At 37.8% G+C, this 18,263-nt stretch overlaps 1 protein-coding gene across 5 annotated transcripts in view; it reads right to left on the bottom strand.

Moving 5' to 3' along the window:
• CABCOCO1 (ciliary associated calcium binding coiled-coil 1) overlaps nt 1–17,518 on the bottom strand; it is a 73,838-nt gene extending 56,320 nt beyond the window's left edge. For 2 of the 5 annotated variants that reach the window (XM_050958339.1, XM_050958340.1), the window contains exons 1-3: nt 17,429–17,517; nt 5,276–5,385; nt 477–646 (exon numbers count right to left, since the gene is read on the bottom strand). In XM_050958339.1, coding sequence (XP_050814296.1) covers nt 477–646; nt 5,276–5,385; nt 17,429–17,464 — 316 coding nt within the window. In that variant the 5' untranslated portion in view covers nt 17,465–17,517. Of the gene's footprint in view, nt 1–476; nt 647–5,275; nt 5,386–15,586; nt 15,683–17,214; nt 17,289–17,428 lie in introns of those variants that run through there. The other 3 variants (XM_050958343.1, XM_050958341.1, XM_050958342.1) reach the window with 3 other exon arrangements.
• Nucleotides 17,519–18,263: the final 745 nt, after the last annotated feature.

The raw sequence follows: 18,263 nt of genomic DNA, 5'->3' as shown, positions 1-18,263 counted from the left end.
TATTATATATACACACACATACACCCGGGAAAACTTATTTCTGACATGCTTCCATTCTTCTCCATAGTTTTGTTAGTACAGTTAATTCATATTAAGGTATTTGTGTAGTGAACACTCTGCAGCAAGACAACTGAAATTCCTAACAATAATTTTCCTAACCATGAAGCATATGTAAATTCTGGCAAAATTCCTAATTAATTCTATTCAAGGACCTTCTGCAAGGTAATAATATGGTAAAAAGTTATGTGTTTAATTTTTTAAAAAATTCACCTATTCTGTTCTGAAGGAATCAAAGTTTAACTGCAGCCAAGAGTTATATTCAAAATACAATGTACACAGCATGCTGATACTCAGGGAGAAAATGAATCATTTAATATTTATTTCTAATAAAAAATATTACCACTTACATTAAAAACAATTAATTTGAGAACATGCTAAGTTTCTGTTCAAGTGAATATTTTAAGAATTATACTCACTGCTGAGGTTCTCCAACAGAAAGTTTAAGATGGCCATGAATCCCGAGAGCTGTAGATGAGTGAAGTCCATCTCTTTAGCCCACCAAAATCCCGACACGTAATAATCTAGTAAAACAGCTTCCTTCAAAGATGTCTTAATTTGTCTGAAATTCAGAAACTCTTCCAGTTTTCTGTGGCAGAAAGGTGAAGTGTAAAATCAAGTGAGATTCCACAAGTTTGATTTAGTCTGCCAGCAATCGTGTGTACTCCTGGCATCTGATTCAGCTATATCATTCAATATATCAGGGATCCCCAACGCGGCGCCCACGGGAGCATCTATATGTGCCCGCGTCCTGTCCGGCGCCTGAGCACCCGCCGAAATGCCGCCGAAATTCGGCGGCATTTCGCCGGGGACACCTCTGGATGACGCCGTTTGCCACTGACATGTGACATCATCCAGAGGCGTCACCGCTGAAATGCCACCGGTTCTCGACCGCCGCCACAGTCCTTCGTCTGGTGCCTGCTAGACGAAAAAGGTTGGGGACCACTGCAAAACATTAATGCTGTTCACAGGACAAATCAGTAAATAGCAACATGAACCCAAGTCTTCATAAGCAGCAAAGCGTCCTGTGGCACCTTATAGACTAACAGACGTATTGGAGCATGAACTTCCATGGGTGAATACCCATTTCGTCGGATGCATGAATGGATGAATTCTTCATGTTTCCCAAAGAAATATTAAAATACAAGTCATGATGATATCACATTTAAGTGTAAGTTATGAAGAAAAAAATGGTATGACGACTTCATCTGTATATCAACGGGTGCACTTGGCATGTTTTTACTGATCAAGGGTATCCCGTCTTGTATCTTTAGGGTGAGATGTGGAACCACAAAGCCAAAAGTCTTTTATGTAACAAACATGTAACAGATATAAAGATCTAAAATTCACGAATCACTGAGTGAAATGAAGCTGAAAATCAGCTTTTATTTCCTTGGGAAGTTTTAGGGTGAAATGAGACTAGAAAGGAAAAATACCATGAACCCTGTCTTCACATACACTTATAAAAGTAAGCTTTATTGCAACTCCACTTTCTACAAAAAGGTCCTAGCTGCAGCTCCATCTGAGAGCAAAGTTGAGGTTGCTGTCACAACACTATGACTCAAACAGCATGATAACGTGACACTTGCTTTTATAATAATGATAATGAACATAATACTCACTGGTGATGATAATTGATTTTACTATGTTGTACTAAGAAATCTGTCTGGAACACTCAAAAATCAAATGGGTCATGTACACAGTGTTAAGATGTAAATTAGGTTTAGGCTAGAGGATCGGGTTTGAGGCCAAATCAGGGCTAGAGTTTAGGCTCAGAATGGATGGTGACAAAATCCCACAAGTCATTTTTTGCAATTTCAGCATCAAATGGCAGAATTCTCATACCATCATTTATTGTTGCAATATTTCCTAGGGTATCTGTGGTAAGCCACGGCCATTCATGCACAGGCCCATACTCTAAACACTGACCCCTACCATGTTCCAACAATGCAATTTCAATGGCGCCTGCTCATAGGGCCTCCCCTTGACTGCAACAGCCCCCACAGCCCATCAGATGACATAGAATAGAGAAAACTTCCTAGGCTGTATTTTTTGTCAATATAATGTAATTTTTGGTATTCTTTTTCTTAGTATGTTTAATATAACCAAGCATCCTATTTGCCTTTTAACTGGAATTGTACTGAGTAGGCACCGTAACTGAATTAACTCCTCTTAAGTCTCTTTTCTCAGTGGTTCCTGCAAATTCATCAGCACAAAATTTCTTCACTCATGCTTACATTTTTTCAAAATTTAGTTTAATCTGCAATGAAGTTGTCTAATACTCAACATGTTTAAATCCATCTGGGGTTTGTCACAATCCTCCAAATCTTTACTAATCAACTGCACAGTGCCATAAGCAACTTTCATCAACTCACTGTACACTTCCTCAGTCATCCTATTATTGATTTCTGGGGACCTCCTTACCATTTATCTCTCTCATTATGACTATTTCTCACTGCTACACAAGTTTTTAATTGATGATAAGACTTTGCTCCTTATCTCAGGCTATTCATGTTATTTAAAGTTCCCTTATGAACAAACCTTACATTAGATCTGAAAATCCAATTAAATAACATTGAGTAAAATTATCAAAAGTGCCTAACTGATTTAGTAGGATAAGTTTCATTTTCAAAAGTAATTTGGGCACTTAGGGGGCCCAAGTCTCCTTGAAAGTTAATAGGGCTTAGACTCCTAAGTCACTTAGGTGCTTTTGAAAAATTTTCATAATCTTTATTTTTTTCTAAATAACTATGTTTAGAAAGGAGCAATTTCTCCTTAGAAAAGCCATGCTTTTTTTGACCATATTCATTTATGCCTATTGTATTTAAATGCAGAATTAGTACTATCTTTTTTCTTTTATTTTTCTACCTTAATGTAATAGATTAGAAGTGGACAGGATTGGGGACTTCAGTTTGCAATTCTGCCAATGTACCTCAACTGTGTTTTAGAGAAAATAGGTTAGCTTCCATGTTCTCTCAGTCCTTGGCCTCTCAATTAAGATGGCTAGTAATGGTGCCAACTGTGATAATTGTTTTTACTTCCCTAAAAAATCTGAACATTTTTCTCCACTTCTTATTCCCTTCTAAAAAAACAAAGTACTATCAGATATACGAATAGGCAACTAACTGTTTGTTCATGGTGTTCACAAAGTCGAAAAGTTACATTGTTGAAGGATAAAAAAAAAAAAAAGTGTTTTATTAATCAAAGGCTCACTAGTGAACAATATAAAGAACATAATTCATTAAGTTTTGTTTAAAGCATTACTTCTGTTCTACATGATGAATTTGTCTAGTCAGTTAAAAACACTTAGTCATGTACTGAAATGGAAGTGGAGTGTGGCCAACTATGAACTTTCCAAAGTTTGAAACAGTCCATAACCTCTGTCTTGTAAGCTTTTGCCAACACTATGCTTTCACAATCAGTATTTCAAGGGAATTAGGTTTTTTCTGATATTCATTTTTTCAGTGTTCTGCAATGTATGTGATTGACACAATGATAGATTCTTTATATATCTTCTATTATTACTATTGCTATTTTTTTCATGGAAGATGTTCAGGTACTATAGTGGTGGGCAGCAGTATAAAATATTTGGCTCAATAGATAAAACAAGGAAATTGCTATAACACACCAGACACACAGTCCATCTAGCACAACAGTGGCCAGGAAACTTTACAGTATATAAAAATGATGCCCTATGGTGAGACACAGATGTTTCAATACTGGTACTAAATTGTTTATGCTACCTAAAATGCCCTTGAAGCATCCTCTTTTCAGTCAAATGCAGTACGTCATAATTAAAGATCCATCTGTGAATGTGTGTGGTATCTCAGTATTTTCCTTTCTAATCTTAGATGAGAGATTTTGACAAGAAATTGTGTTACAGGGTGATAATGAAATTTGGTCTCAATTGACGTGAATGTTCCATTCTCTAATGCTACAAGTAGAAGATCTATTGTGCACGGCAAAAGAGTAAATGGGAAAAGAAAAATTTTTAATATTAGATGGGGAAAAAATGTCTTTCCAGTTTCTCTATGGAATCCCACTAGGTCAGCAATAAGTGATCTTTTTTCTAACAACAAAGAGAGAGTATTTCAAGGTAATGAATCATATCTTTTTAATCTTACCTAAAACATTTGTATTTATCCACTAACGGCAGAATTTTCAAAAGTATCTAAGTAACTTTAGAGCGTAAGTTCCATTGACTTCAGCGTGCTAAGAACTTACTAGTAGGTGACTTTTCAGTGGGACGTGTGTTCCTCAGTCACATAGGCAGTTTTGAAAATGTCACCCCTGAAACGTAAGGCCATCACATTCAACTGTGGATGCCTAAAGTTTGACTCTTAAATCCTTAAGAACTTCGATACCTTCATATGATGCTTTTTGCCACTTTCCTAAGGGTCAATTTTCATTATATCCAAATTCCTTTATTTTTTCAGCTTTAGATATTAATCTGAAACCTAAAATTGTTGTCTAAGACACTGGAGGAGGCAGTTTAAAGTGCACAGTTTTGCGCTACTCTACTCATGTTGAAGTCAATGGGAGCTTTACCATTATCTACAATGGGAGTAGTTAGCCCAACACACTGAACACTTTTGAAACAAATCACATCTGATATATATTTAAAAATCTCAAATTTCCAAAAACATATCAACTTGCAATATCCATACAAAGGAAGTGAGCAAAGGAGAAAGAAAAATGAAAAGATGGAGAGAATATAGGAGGAGAGTACATTCTGAGACCAACATATTTTTTTATTTACTCTATTATTTCCATTGTCCACAAGTGTCCCAAAAATTGGATTAAATCATCATTCACTTAGCATACAGGTCTTCCAAAAATGCCATTTGCCCATATACACAAATACATATTGCAGTGCTGGTGGAGTTAATTTAACCAGCTATATTGAAATAATTTTCTTGCACAGAATACTAGTATCATTCATTTCTTTTGCAAATGAGATTTTTAATTTCAATAAAGTCATGAATTAGTATCATAGTGAAAGATCGAGGTAGTAACAAATTCACTACTTTCCACCACCTCCAGAATTTGACTTAACATAAGTCTTTTATAAAGGCAAGACCACACCAAACGATCAATATCAGTTAACACTCTGGATATCTTCAGCAAAAACAGTTGACGGATAAATCACACAAGTTCTCTTTCACCAAAACACAAGCACCAGCATTATCTATATTTGTTATATATTATAGTTACTTACTTTTGAACCCCTTCTATATTTTGTTCTGACAAAGCACTAATTTGGGGAAGAGAAAGAAACGTCCATGCCATAATCTCTCTAGCTACAGGATCTTGTTCTTGGCCTTCTTCCTAAACAAAAACAGTAGATTGTATTTAGAAAATCATCTAATTTATATAATACTTTTGATCTCAAAGACCTTTACAGAATGTACATACAAAGATAATTCATCCAACACCAAAACACAAATGCAGACGTAATTTTCTGCCAGAAACACAAGACAGTAACGGTGTTTAGGGATGGAGGTGAAGTTAGGTGGGATACATGAAAAATAACTTATTCACCCACCTTAAACTAACGGGGAACTTATACTTCTACAGACAGACACAGCTCTACCATTCTATTTGCTCTGTACCCAGAAAAACAAATGCTTGACTTTTCCCTATTCATCTCAGTGGGATGTTAACCACTAAACTCATTTTTGACAATTTAATTCTGTACAATTAAAAATACATACATGATTTTCTAATAATCTAACAATAAAAAAAACTAGAAAATGTATACTGTGATCTAAATTATACAACTACTTTCCCAGAAAAATGTATACTCATAGTGCTGAGAGTAATTGTTCTCCTGTAGTGCGAATAAGAAATACTCATTCAGAAATATTATAAATATTACAAGGGAAATACTTGACTGGATTATATAATTGACTTCAGTGGGAAAATTTAGAAAGTCAATCAGTAGGCAAATAAAAATTTGTTATTAGAATAGTTAGGTAATGAAACAAGATGTCAAGAAAAGTTATGAAATCACCGTCAGTGACTGATACTTATCTATTGGCTAGTCTACACTACTAAAATGTCCTGCAATTGGTGCAGATGAACTTGTGATGAACAGTTCATACACAAGCTTAGACGAAATCAAACTATGTTCAGCAACATTTCACTAACTGTGATTCAGCCTTGCTGTGAGGATTCAAAGCACTTTAAAATGGAAGCTATATCATTACAAAATTTTAAAATGGAATTGCTGTGCAAAAATGAATATCTGTCAACTAATAGTTTTTGGATATTTCTGTACTGAAGCAAAAGAAAGTGTTAGTAGCATTAAAATATCATGAATTGTATACATTTTTATACTCCTAGGATTCAATCATATATCACTGAAGTCTATAATAACTTTTTCATTGACTTGAATGAGGAGGGACTACGCTCTTGGAATAAGGTTTGTGCTCGGTTACACACAGAGAGAAATGGAAGAAAGCCTCCAAAGGTAGCTCAGTTTTAGCATTACTGACATTCACACTTCAAGGCCGTGAGAGTACCGGTAAGGTGGGAGTACAATTTTGGACTGGTGCTCTGCTAATTCTACTTTTAGCCATAGAGAGAGAGAGACACTGCAGAGTACCCCCTTTGCTGCAACAGAGTTGTAGCATGACTTCCACAACCTTGAAGATGGCGTAACTGGGCAGCTGATTATGGCTGCAGAAAACAGGACTGCAAGAAGCAATGAGCATCAAAGATCTACTGGACACACTAATATTTGCTGGTTAAGGATTAGTCTATTTTCATATGTACTATAGTTGATAATACTCACTCTTCTTAGCTTTTCATTTTATAGTCTCCAACTATTAACAATATTGACCTAAAGTACAGTGTTTCAAGACAGTTTAACAGCATGAAAGCAATGAAGAAAATAAAAACTTCTGACACAAGTAATATGTAATTGCTTCCATTTTTAATGGTAATAAAGCATTTATTATGAAAAAAACTTTTAGTAACGTTATTATATAGAGTACAATATATTGCGAGATTATTTTCCTATCATGCAGCCACAAACAAGTAGCTCAATATACTAACATTTTACAAATACTGAAAATAACCTCCTGCTTCATTAGAAACAATACTAAAGAGTTCATAAATTACTACCAGTGTCACAGATCAGCATAACCCTTCAATTCATTTGCAACAATGATAGCAAGGCTGAAAGAATGGCTGCTACCCACATTTCTGAAATGTAGTTTAATATAGGACCATTTCTCTCTCTCAGAGAAACAAACATGTAGGGTACTCTGATATGTTAATTTACACACTTTTTATACAGTAAACATTTAAATATGATTTTACATCTTTAATATTTAAATCATATAATATACTATAACTGACATCTGTGGCCTAAACCTAATGTGAACCTAAAATAAATTAACTAAACATGGCAACTAGGTTCCAAAGTCTGAAAATGGCTCTTCAAATTCTGTGCGTGCACATGTAAAGGGTGCAAGCTACATTTGTAACCAGGGCTTTGGAGCAGAGCGCGGAGCTGGAGCACGGAGCAGTGGAGCTGCAGGTTTTTACCTGGTGCTGGAGTGGAGCCAGAGAGAAAATCTTGACTGCTCCACTGCTCCGTTTTTTGTTTTGTTTTTTCATTTTCAATCCAAAATGAATGATATTTAGCAAGAAAGTCCTAAAAGTGCCAAAAAGTTTCAGATTGTGTAACAACTGATATTAACATCTACTTTACCACTTTACTTAATATGTCACAGTTATTCTCACTTCGGCTGAAATCAAGATTTAATGTACAGATACAAAATTACGAAGTTTTTTGGAGATATGTTTTATTAAAGAATCAGATAATTATCAGACATCCCGCAACACTGCAGACTGCTTCCACTCTTCTGCCAAGGTTAGGCAAGTACGTACTCACGTAGATTAGTTAGATACAAAAGAAGTATCAACAGATACTAATCTAAGGGTTGATCAACAAGACGTGCTGAGTGCTGCGATTATGGGAAAGTGTGACGCAAGACGCATCATTTAAGATATCACAAACAGCTATATTGCAAAAAAAATATTGTTTATGTTATTGATATATTAAGATATTGCAAGAGATATTAACCACTTAAGCTCATTTCTCACATGATCTCCCATTACCGGTACATTTGTTCATTTGTACATCTCCCGTATCACTCTGGCAGACTTATTTTATATGTCATCTGTTCAACGGTCTTTTGGCAGCATTGTCTGTAATTTTAAATTTACTGAAAAAGTCGCATGCAGCAGGCATATAAATATACAATAAACATTTTTGCATAAATTAGGAGTGATTTCTGTGATATATCCAGAGTGACTGGAAAATGTCCAACACAACTTTGGGGGTCAATCCTTAGGTCATTTTAAGAAAAAACATTTCTGTGAACACGTGTCCTAAAATTCTTCCTAAGAGAGCTACAGTCCCTTCAAGGAGGTGATGAAAAGTTAATTTCTGATTAATATCTCAAAAACGCTTTAATATAAAGTAATGAAGTTATGTCTGTGTCTTAGCATTAGTATGTGCTACCATATTACATTATCCAAAATTATTTAAATCATAGGCGTCCCAAACTGGCGGTTGGTCATTTTTATTTCATATTTCAAGAAAGGCTTGTTGTTGCCTGCCCTTGGCAAGGAAGGTTAATATTATGTTCCATAATAAGTTAATAATTTTTGCTTATTATTTATTATTACATTTAAAATTTATGGTTCCAAATTTGAAAAATAAGTAATAAGTAAAATTGTTTGTATAATTCTAAGCAGATTAAAATTTTGAACAGTTTTCTCAGAAACAGTTAATTATACAAAATAAATTAAGAGTACCATTTTAATGCATGTATTAGCATTAAAGGATATTCCAGGGTTAAATCTGTTAAATAGTTGAAGATTTAAAAAATATTGAATAAAATTAGCCCAGTCCCCCTAGTTTGCGACACCTGTAGTTTAAATAATTTTATTTGAATGATGTTGTATGATAGAACGTTGGAAATAAACTTTAACGGGAAAGCGGATTCAAATTACAAGCACAGTACTCTTAGTAAAGAGAACAAATTTTTGGAAATATGTATAGTAAGATGAGGCCCTGAAACAAACTCTTGTGTCAGAGGCCCAGTCTGAGGCCTGAAGCCTGAACCAAAGTACTTCCAGGCATTGCTAAGCAAAAGGTGGGCTGTGAGCCAGAGGCAGGCCTCACTCACAGAAGTTGGCGAGAAGAGGGTTGCTAAAAGCAGGTGCATTCACATATAAGTGCTAATAAGAGGAACTTGTGCCAAGATGGCACCTGGATAGCCCGATATAAGGAAACTCCATAGACACAATAAGGAATAGGCAAGTGCATCTTAAAGACAGGACAGCATGATGGATAGATCTGTTTGTCTGGAAAAACATGATCAAATGGGAGACAGCACCCTAATGAGCCAAGAGGCTGTACCTCAATACATCAGTAGGGATGAGTAATCTGTCCTGTAACTGTATAAAAGTACGTCCAGGAGTGCACATCTTTGTCCAGCCTAGGGAGCAGTGGAGTGTCCCGCCACTGACTGAGCTGTGTCCACTGCCGGGGGCACATATTCGTAGTATGTCCTGTAGAGTCTATAGAAAACTATTACTGTGCTTCATTTGACAATAAACCTGGCTCGGGTTCCTTCGTACCTTACTAGAGTCTGTGGTTATTGGGGGTTCTCTCGGGATCTGCTATGTCAGCTATCTGCGCAGAGCCGGAGCAGCAACAGAGGGAACATGCACGCAGTCGACTGTTATCATCATCGACAAAGAGCAGAGCACCACATCGGTAGCTACTGACAACAATATGTTTTTCCTTCATCATGCTGGAAACATTATACAAGATAGAATGTGTGATTTGCTCTTGTATAATCTATTCAGGCTGATGAAACAAAACATATTTCCAAAAATTTGGTCTCTTTACTAAAAGGATTGTGCTTGCAATTTGAATCCGCTTTCCTGTTAAAGTTTATTTTCAACCTTGTAACGTGTAGCCTCATTACTTCCCAACAATTAATGTTGTAGAACAGCGATAGCACGTACTAATGTTATGGCACATACCAAATTTAATTGATATATCTATATTAAAGCATTTCTGAGATATTAATTAAAAACTTGGAAAATATTTTGAATATTTTTACCACAAAATTTCGTAAGAAAAACTACTTGCAATTTATAAATGAAAATTTATGTTCATTATGTATATTAAAATACTTCTTACTTCATTAAAACTGCAAGAAACATGTTAAAATATTAAAAAATACTTTGATAATAATTTTGTGTAAAAAGAAAATGCAATCATTTTTGTCCAGAAAATCCAAAATAAATTCGAAGTACCTTAAATGGTTAAGATATCAGAAGCAGTACATTATAAAAAAAAAAAGTAATGCTTTTGTTAATTGCTTTTCGAAGATCAAAACAAGAAACATTTGAATGCAGTAGCAGCACAAGATTTGGCCGTGGCTTCAACAAAAAAAAAAAAAAAAAATCAAATCTGCCCCCCATGATTGATAGCCGATTTATGGAAAATGATCTCAACGACGTCTTTACTTTTGAATGTGAAAAGCCCAAATTTGGGATTTGGGGAAAAGCAAAGAAGAAATCGGCAACGTGCAAGGTGGAAAAGGAAGTGAATGGCGAGCTCAAACCACGTAGCTTCAAGACAAGTGAAGCAAGTGCCGTGAAAAACTTCAACCTTTGCTGGCATGTAAAACGTAACCATCCTGAAAACTATGCGGCTCTAGTTACAAAAAAGGACCAGGAAGATGAAGCAAAACAGAAAGCTGACGTGGCTAAACAACGTTCATCTGGCTCTTTGAAAACTCCTGGAGAAAAGACTTTTTGCGGAGCTTCATCTGAAAAGAAACCCAAAATTGAGCAAACAAAACTCATACTCTTGACTCATACTTGAGGTCCTCAAAGGTTACAGTCACCAGGGATGCCAAAACTTTCCGTGAAGGGCTGACAGAAATGGTTTGCTTGAGTTCAACACCACTCACTACCTTCAGGCTAAAGAACAAAGGATTCCAAAAAATTGCAGGTGAAATGGGTCAGCAGCTTGGCGTTTTGACGGGGCACGATGCGGTTCATCATTTAGTTGTCAGCACAGCTGAGTCTGGTCGCGAAGAGCTCAAGAAAGCTTTGGAGCAAAAATTGTGCTATCTGAAAATGGATGCGGCAAACCACGGAAACAAATTTCCTTGCAATCAATGCTCAGAACTACAAAGAAGGAAAAGATAAAGCTGTGGTAAAAACCTTGGACATAATCAACACTGAAGGGTGTTACAATTCTTCGTATGTGAAAAGTCAAGTAAAAGCTATTTTAGAAAAATTTGGGATCAGTGAAATGCAAGTGCCAAGCATCTGCGTTGACAATGCAGCAAGCATGATGTGTGCCGTCAAAAATTTCAGCGAAGACAATGAAACCATTTCTACCGCTTAGAACAGGGATGTGGACAGAACTGAAGCTACTTTGCCTGATGAAGGAACTAAAGGAATGGATGAAATCAAACTCAACATGGATGCTGCTGCGCAATGGGTTAATTACCCTAGCCTGATACTTCCAACATGGCTTCATGAGGACAACTCAAAAGTCCAACTGATGAGATGTGGTATTCACACTCTTCAGCTGGAAAACTGGTATGGACTGAACAAAGAATATGTGAAGAAATTACTGGCAAAAATTCGATAAGTCATTGTCAAACTATGAAACCCATGTATTTGAAGCGTTCTGCTTGATCTACATGGGGTAACTCAATCACTGGATATTGTGACTCACTGGGGTTCAACATTTGCGATGATTAATTGGCTTCTCGTTTTTCAATCTTACTGTGAACAAGTGGCTGCTGCTGGAACAAGAGAACTCAAGTTAACAAAAGCTGAATGGGACGAAATGAAGAGCCTGCGAGACCTCTTGGCAAAACCAAACCAAACCACCATGAATCTTCAAGCTGTTGATGTAACCCCGGGAGTTTTAATGAAGGAATGGCGAAAACTGTCAAAATTCTTGCAAGAAAACGGTGGACAAATTGCAGAAGGAATTCTATCCTCCAGGCAGAAACGCGAAGAGAAGCTTTTTGACAATATTCATTTCCTTGCTGGAGTTTATATTGACCCATGGTATCGGATTCTTCTTACCTCAAGAGAAATACCAAAGGCAAAGGAAGGGCTCCTTGATATTGCTCGATGACTCGAAAAACAAAGTCTATTACTACATTTGAATTCTGCGAAAGAGGTTGGAGAAAAAGAAATACAACAAAAGGAGTAATCAACAATTGAATCTGCGGTTTCGGAAAGTTCACATCCTTCAGAAATAGCAGGCTGTTCTGAAACTTCCGTCTCCACTCCGAACTTGTTTGAGCGTCCATCCCTGAGATGCCTTCAACCATCATGGGGAAATGGAGATAATTCAAGCATCAATTCTTCAGAAGATGATGTCTTCAAAAAGGAATTGGATAAAAAAGTAAGACGCGGCAAATTTCTGCAATTCATAATTGTAAAGAAGCATTATTTAAGAGAAACTTTCGGGAAGATTGTGAGGCAATGGAGTCTATTGGTAGGCTAAAAGTAAGTCTGTATTTGAGGCCATTCACAGCTACCCACACTGCATTCAGGCTGCCTGTAGAATTGCTTGAAGCATGCCAACAACTCAAGCTAGTGTAGAGCGACTGTTTTCGGCTTTACAGTTCATTTTAAATGATTTGCAGCAGCCTATGAAAGACAACTTGATTGCTGCAATAATTTTTTACAGAATTAATTATGACTGATTCTAGTTTGTATCATTATTGGTGACATTTAAATTGTTTTTAAAAAGTCTGAATAAAAATAATGTTTTTTCAAAATTACAGTGTGCACTTTTTTATTTAGTTAAAAATTAATTTGAGTCGGAGCGCAGAGCAGAGTCGGAGCAGAGCTGGAGCGCCGAGTGGAGTCGGAGCAGAGATGGAGCACTCACTCTTGGTGCCGGAGCGGTTATAGAGCACAGCAATTCAAAAATTTGATTGCTCCAAATCCCTCTTTGTAACAGATTTCACTCCACCACTTAGTGTGTTCTAGCTGTAATTTCAGCAGTGGTACAAGTTTATAGCCTGACACTAGTCATGATACGCAACAAGTTGCAACAGGTCAGTCAGTATTCCTGATAAAGAAGAATACCTGGCACCATCTACTGCCCATTTCAAGTGAAGAACTCTGGTGAATTACTAGTAAGACTACAACTGACTGTCAGTATTTAATTATGGAGAATAGAGCAAATTATTTAGAATACTAAATTTTTTAAGATAAACATTTGCATAATTTAAAACATTACTATTGTATTTGTAATGTAATGTTTTGTCTTCCTTGAAAGAAATTATCTAGCTTTGTTGAATATATATTACATCTTTCTGCCTATTGAATACAGCATTCTGAAACACTTAGTGTCTTTTGTCATTAGAGCATAAGATGGAAACACCAAACAGACTGCACAAAAGATGCAGGAATCCTATATTTCTGGAATTCCTCAAGCAAAGCTTCCAAAGTACTCAAAGAAAAATGTTTGCAGGACAGTCATAAGGTTAAACATCAAATATTGAAGAGCTCCAACTCCTAAGTGAAAAACAAATAAGCTAATGCTGGCTTAAAAAGTATACTATCAGTAACACCAGAGAGGGTCTCTCGACAGACTGGTATATCCATGAGGCACATCTGAAAATTACTGCTGATATGATATCCTAGAAGAAAACTGAACTATGTCCCTCAAAGGAGACAGAGAAAAGTGAATGTAAAAGTCTATGTACTTCTCAAAGATATTTATTTATTCATATTTATATGAAATTACAATATAAAGTACTCATCTAGTGCTTTGGGCACCCATACAAATCTTTAAAAAAAACATACACTAATAAATAAACAGACCCATCAAAGTGTAGAAACCTGAGCTCCTTCTCCAAAACAGTGCCAGAGAAGGGCTGGGGGCTACGACTGTAGAAAAAATGGAGGCCAAACCACTGTCATATAAAAGGTTGCAGCCCACTTATTACTACCTTACAAGGCATTTTATTATTAAATTAACTATCAAATATTTTAAATCCAAAATCTGTCTACATGAAACGATTAAGATAAATAAATTGTTATTTAGGATTAGGAATTGTAAGAGAGCCTCCGTTGTCCCTTCCATCACTGGAAAATTAAAATCAACAGCCCCTAATTTTAACCACTGTACTTTTCTTGCTGTCACATAAATAAGGAAGAAAACAAAACAGCCACGTTAATTTCAATTCCATTCAAAAGAGAGAAATAGATATGTCACATACAAAGGACAAAGCCTATAAGCTAAGAAATGGAGGATTGTTCTCATATGTTGGTGTGCATTTAAAGCAATAAAAAGTAGAAATAAAACAAAAAAAATCAGAAGCACTTGTGTCCTTTTAATGACAAAATACTGTATTTTTCTGAGATGTCACAATTCAGATTTCAAGATGATTTTGGATCAGTATATATTTGTTCTGAAATTAAACTTTTACTATTACTAGACAATCAGCAGCTCTGAAAACAATTAATGATATCTCAGTAATAAAAATACCAAATGAAGAAATAAGACCCTAACTGTTTATACTGTATGCTGCACTGTTTATGATTCAGATGTTGTGTTTTCTGCTAACAGTAATCTATAACTGTATGTTTCTTATAAGCTCAAACAATTAAGACAGTTTAATCAATCTAAAACAAAACTGTGTATTGAGATCCTGCAGATGATAAAAGAGGAAAAATAATAGCAGTGTACCCTGTTTTATGTAGTGCACGTGAATAACATTAGATTCTGCCAAAACCTGAAACGTATGTAATTTAATGCAGAATACGTGACTTCACCACATTTGTAATCAAACAAATTCTTGAGAAAATAGTATTCACTATAAACTTAATCTAAAATACATTAAATGAACTAAGAAATCTGAGTAAAAGATTATAAAACCTAACAAAAAATAGACTATGTGAATACATTTACTCTAAACTCTTTATAAGAATTGTTATAAAGTTGTATAAAAAGAAAATACTTCTGTTGTATATTTCAAATACAATATATTTTCTACAACTTGCTTTCTTTTGTACAGTATACTTATTTTAAACCACAATTTGATTGAACTCTACCAATTTTTTGCTGTTTTCCTGACCAAGCTGTTTACATCTACTAATATAAATAAAAGTAATATTTTGGAAAGTATGTAAACTTCTCATAAAACACTATAATATTTAGTAATACATTTTACAGAAGATTTCCTTCAACAAGGGTTTTTTAAATTCCCACTATCAAAGAGAGAAATAATCTTAGAGTTTTGTAATAACAACCCATCACCACAGTGTCTGAGTGCCTAAAGATGTAGATATGTTGCACTCCCTGAAAGTTAACCCAGATCAATTGCTTGAAAGACAGCCATGATAACCACTACACCACCAATACTCCTGAAAGTGCAGATGACTGGAGCAACAACTCAGTGAAATAGGTCAAGCTGACACATTGTAAAGTATTGTCAGCACTTACGTTTTTACAGGCCAGATCTTCTGTCTGCTCCACTTCACAAATTTGAGGAATTTAACTTTATTCATGCATTTAAACATCTGAAACCAGCACCTCTGACTGAAATGAAGGTCAGGTTTATTTTCTAATGCTCTAAAGAGAAGGACATGGAATGTGCATATTTAGGCATTTGGGGTTAAATAAGCCCCCAGAATGGACAGAATTAGCAAAATAACACTATCTCATGATACCATCTGAAATACATGTAGAAAGGTAGAAAGTTTGAGCTTAAGCTAACATTGACCTAAAGAGGAATAACTTGTACTCTTGAGCTTCCTCTGAAATGCAGTCCATAGAGAGTTGTGTGGCTACCCGTGAAATCACAAATCTATCAGTCAAATCAGAGATCCTAGCAAAAAAGAGCATTCAGGAGGAATGTTGTGAGGATTTGTGAAACTCCCTAAAAGGCTGTGGGTGCATTAATCAATGAAGGGATTAGATAGAGACCAAAATATATCATCTCTGATCAATCTAATCTTGTTCCCATACTTTTCATGTCACTTAAAGTACTGCATGCAGACCAACAATGAAATTTTAAAAGTTAAGATGCATCTCTCAGCATGAATAAATGAAGAAAAATCTGTATAATGAAAAGTGTCTATAAATGACACAGCAGATCCTGGGTACAATACCTATATATTACAAAAACTTTGTTTAAAAACAAATTATAGCTGAGTAACAATAATAGACTTACCAATCACATAACTTACAAATTCACAAGCACTTAAAAGCAACTATAGTTAAGGACATCATAAATGTTACAGTCCACATAATATGAACTAATTATTCCTACTAAGTATGATCTAAAGTTACTTTATCACAGCACAACCTTAATGCTGATAACCTTCGCTAGTCGTTTCCTTGCTTTTAATGAGGCAATCAGTAAATTAACAGAGTTGTCAGTTAGTAACACCAACTGATTTTAGAAAAGTTTTTGGTATGGGAATTTCTCAACTTGTGTATGTGTGTGTCCTTCTTAAACTCTCTTTAAATATTACAAGACTATACCATACATAATACTTTCCTTTCTCATAGAATATGAGGGTTGGAAGAGACCTCAAGAGGTTACCTAGTTCAACCCCCTGCTCAAAGCAGGGCCAAATCCCCAGATGGATTTTTGCCCCCGATCCCTAAGTGGCCCCCTCAAGGATTGAACTCACAACCCTGGGTTTAGGAAGCCAATGCTCAAACCACTGAGCCATCTCATTTCATTTTCACCAACGCTTTTAATACGTACACTCTTCTTTTTCCCTTTTGTGCAGCTAGCTGGAGAACTAGTAACATCTCAAGGGTTTAAATAAACAGGATGTGACTTGTCAACAAATTATTAAACAAAAGGCGTGAGCGCTGCTGGCCAACCTCATAACAAGAGGCTTGCAAAGCACAGCTGGGCCAAGCTCCTCACATGCAGGAGGCGGCTGAGCTAGCCAGGCCTGGCTGCACCCCTTCCCCTCCACCGGAACGCGGGGCTAAGCCCTCGCACATTCAATGTCAGACCCGAGCCCAGAACTGCCTCCCGTCCCAGCTCTCGCCCCCAGCCCCGGCCCCCGCGCGGTGCTCTCTGCGCCTCAGGCAAACTTGCCACTGCAAACCCGTCCCGTGAGCCGGGTCTGGGGGCAGCAGCGCGGAGCTGGAGCCGGTGGGCGGGAGGCTGCCGTGACGCCTTCGCTCCGGCCAGGCGCGGTAACGGGGCTAGCCCTCGCCCCAACACATGCCGGCCGCGAGCGCGGAGCCCCTGGGCAGGCGGAGGGGGCTGGGGGCAGGAGACGCTCGCTAAGGGGCGGGGAGCGGGCGCGGGGCCGGTACCTGCCGGCTCTCCTTCCCCTTCGTCTTGGCCGCCATGCCGGGCGGGCCCGCGTCTCTGCGTTGCCCTAGGAGGCGGCGTTAGCGCAGGGGCAGCGACCGGGGAGGAGCGGCCCCGTCTCCAACCCGTGCGCTTCCCGTGAGTGCGATCCACCTTAGCACCTACGTGTGACCCTCTGATATCACAGCACCCATCCCTGTGTGACCCTCTGACATCACAGCACCCATCCCCTGTGTGAGCCCTGCCCCATAACACCCGTCCCTTGTGTGACCCTCTCACTCTCACAGCACCCGTCTCATGTGACATCCTTCCACCCCCACAACACCCATCCCCTGTGTGATCCCCTCACCCATAACACCCACCCCTTGTGTGACCCCCACCCCCACAGCACCCATCCCCGTATGACCCCCACAGCACCCATCCTCTGTGTGAGCACCCCCCCACAGCACCCATCCTCTGTGTGACTCCCTCACCCCCACAGCACTCGTCCTCTGTGTGAATCCCCCGGCCTCCATAACACCTATCCCTTGTGTGAGCCCCACACAGCACCCATCCCCTGTGTGACCCCCACCCCCAACACTCATCCCCTGTGTGACCACCATAGCACCCATGCCAGGAGTGTGATCCTCCCCACAGCACCCATCCCCTTGGTGACCCTCCCCCCGCTCCCATAGCACCCATTCTCTGTGTGACCCTTCTCACACTTCCACAGCACTCATCTCCTGTGTGATCCACCCACCTTCGTTGGACCCGTCCTGGGAGTATGACCTCCACCCATCCTCTGTGTGAACCCCCCCCCCACACACACACACACACACACACCCACAGCACCACCAG

Source organism: Gopherus flavomarginatus, chromosome 6, assembly GCF_025201925.1.
Source record: "Gopherus flavomarginatus isolate rGopFla2 chromosome 6, rGopFla2.mat.asm, whole genome shotgun sequence".
In the NCBI taxonomy this organism is placed as follows: domain Eukaryota; kingdom Metazoa; phylum Chordata; order Testudines; family Testudinidae; genus Gopherus; species Gopherus flavomarginatus.
Note: the sequence above shows the minus strand (reverse complement) of the source record. Positions and strands in the feature narration are given on the sequence as shown.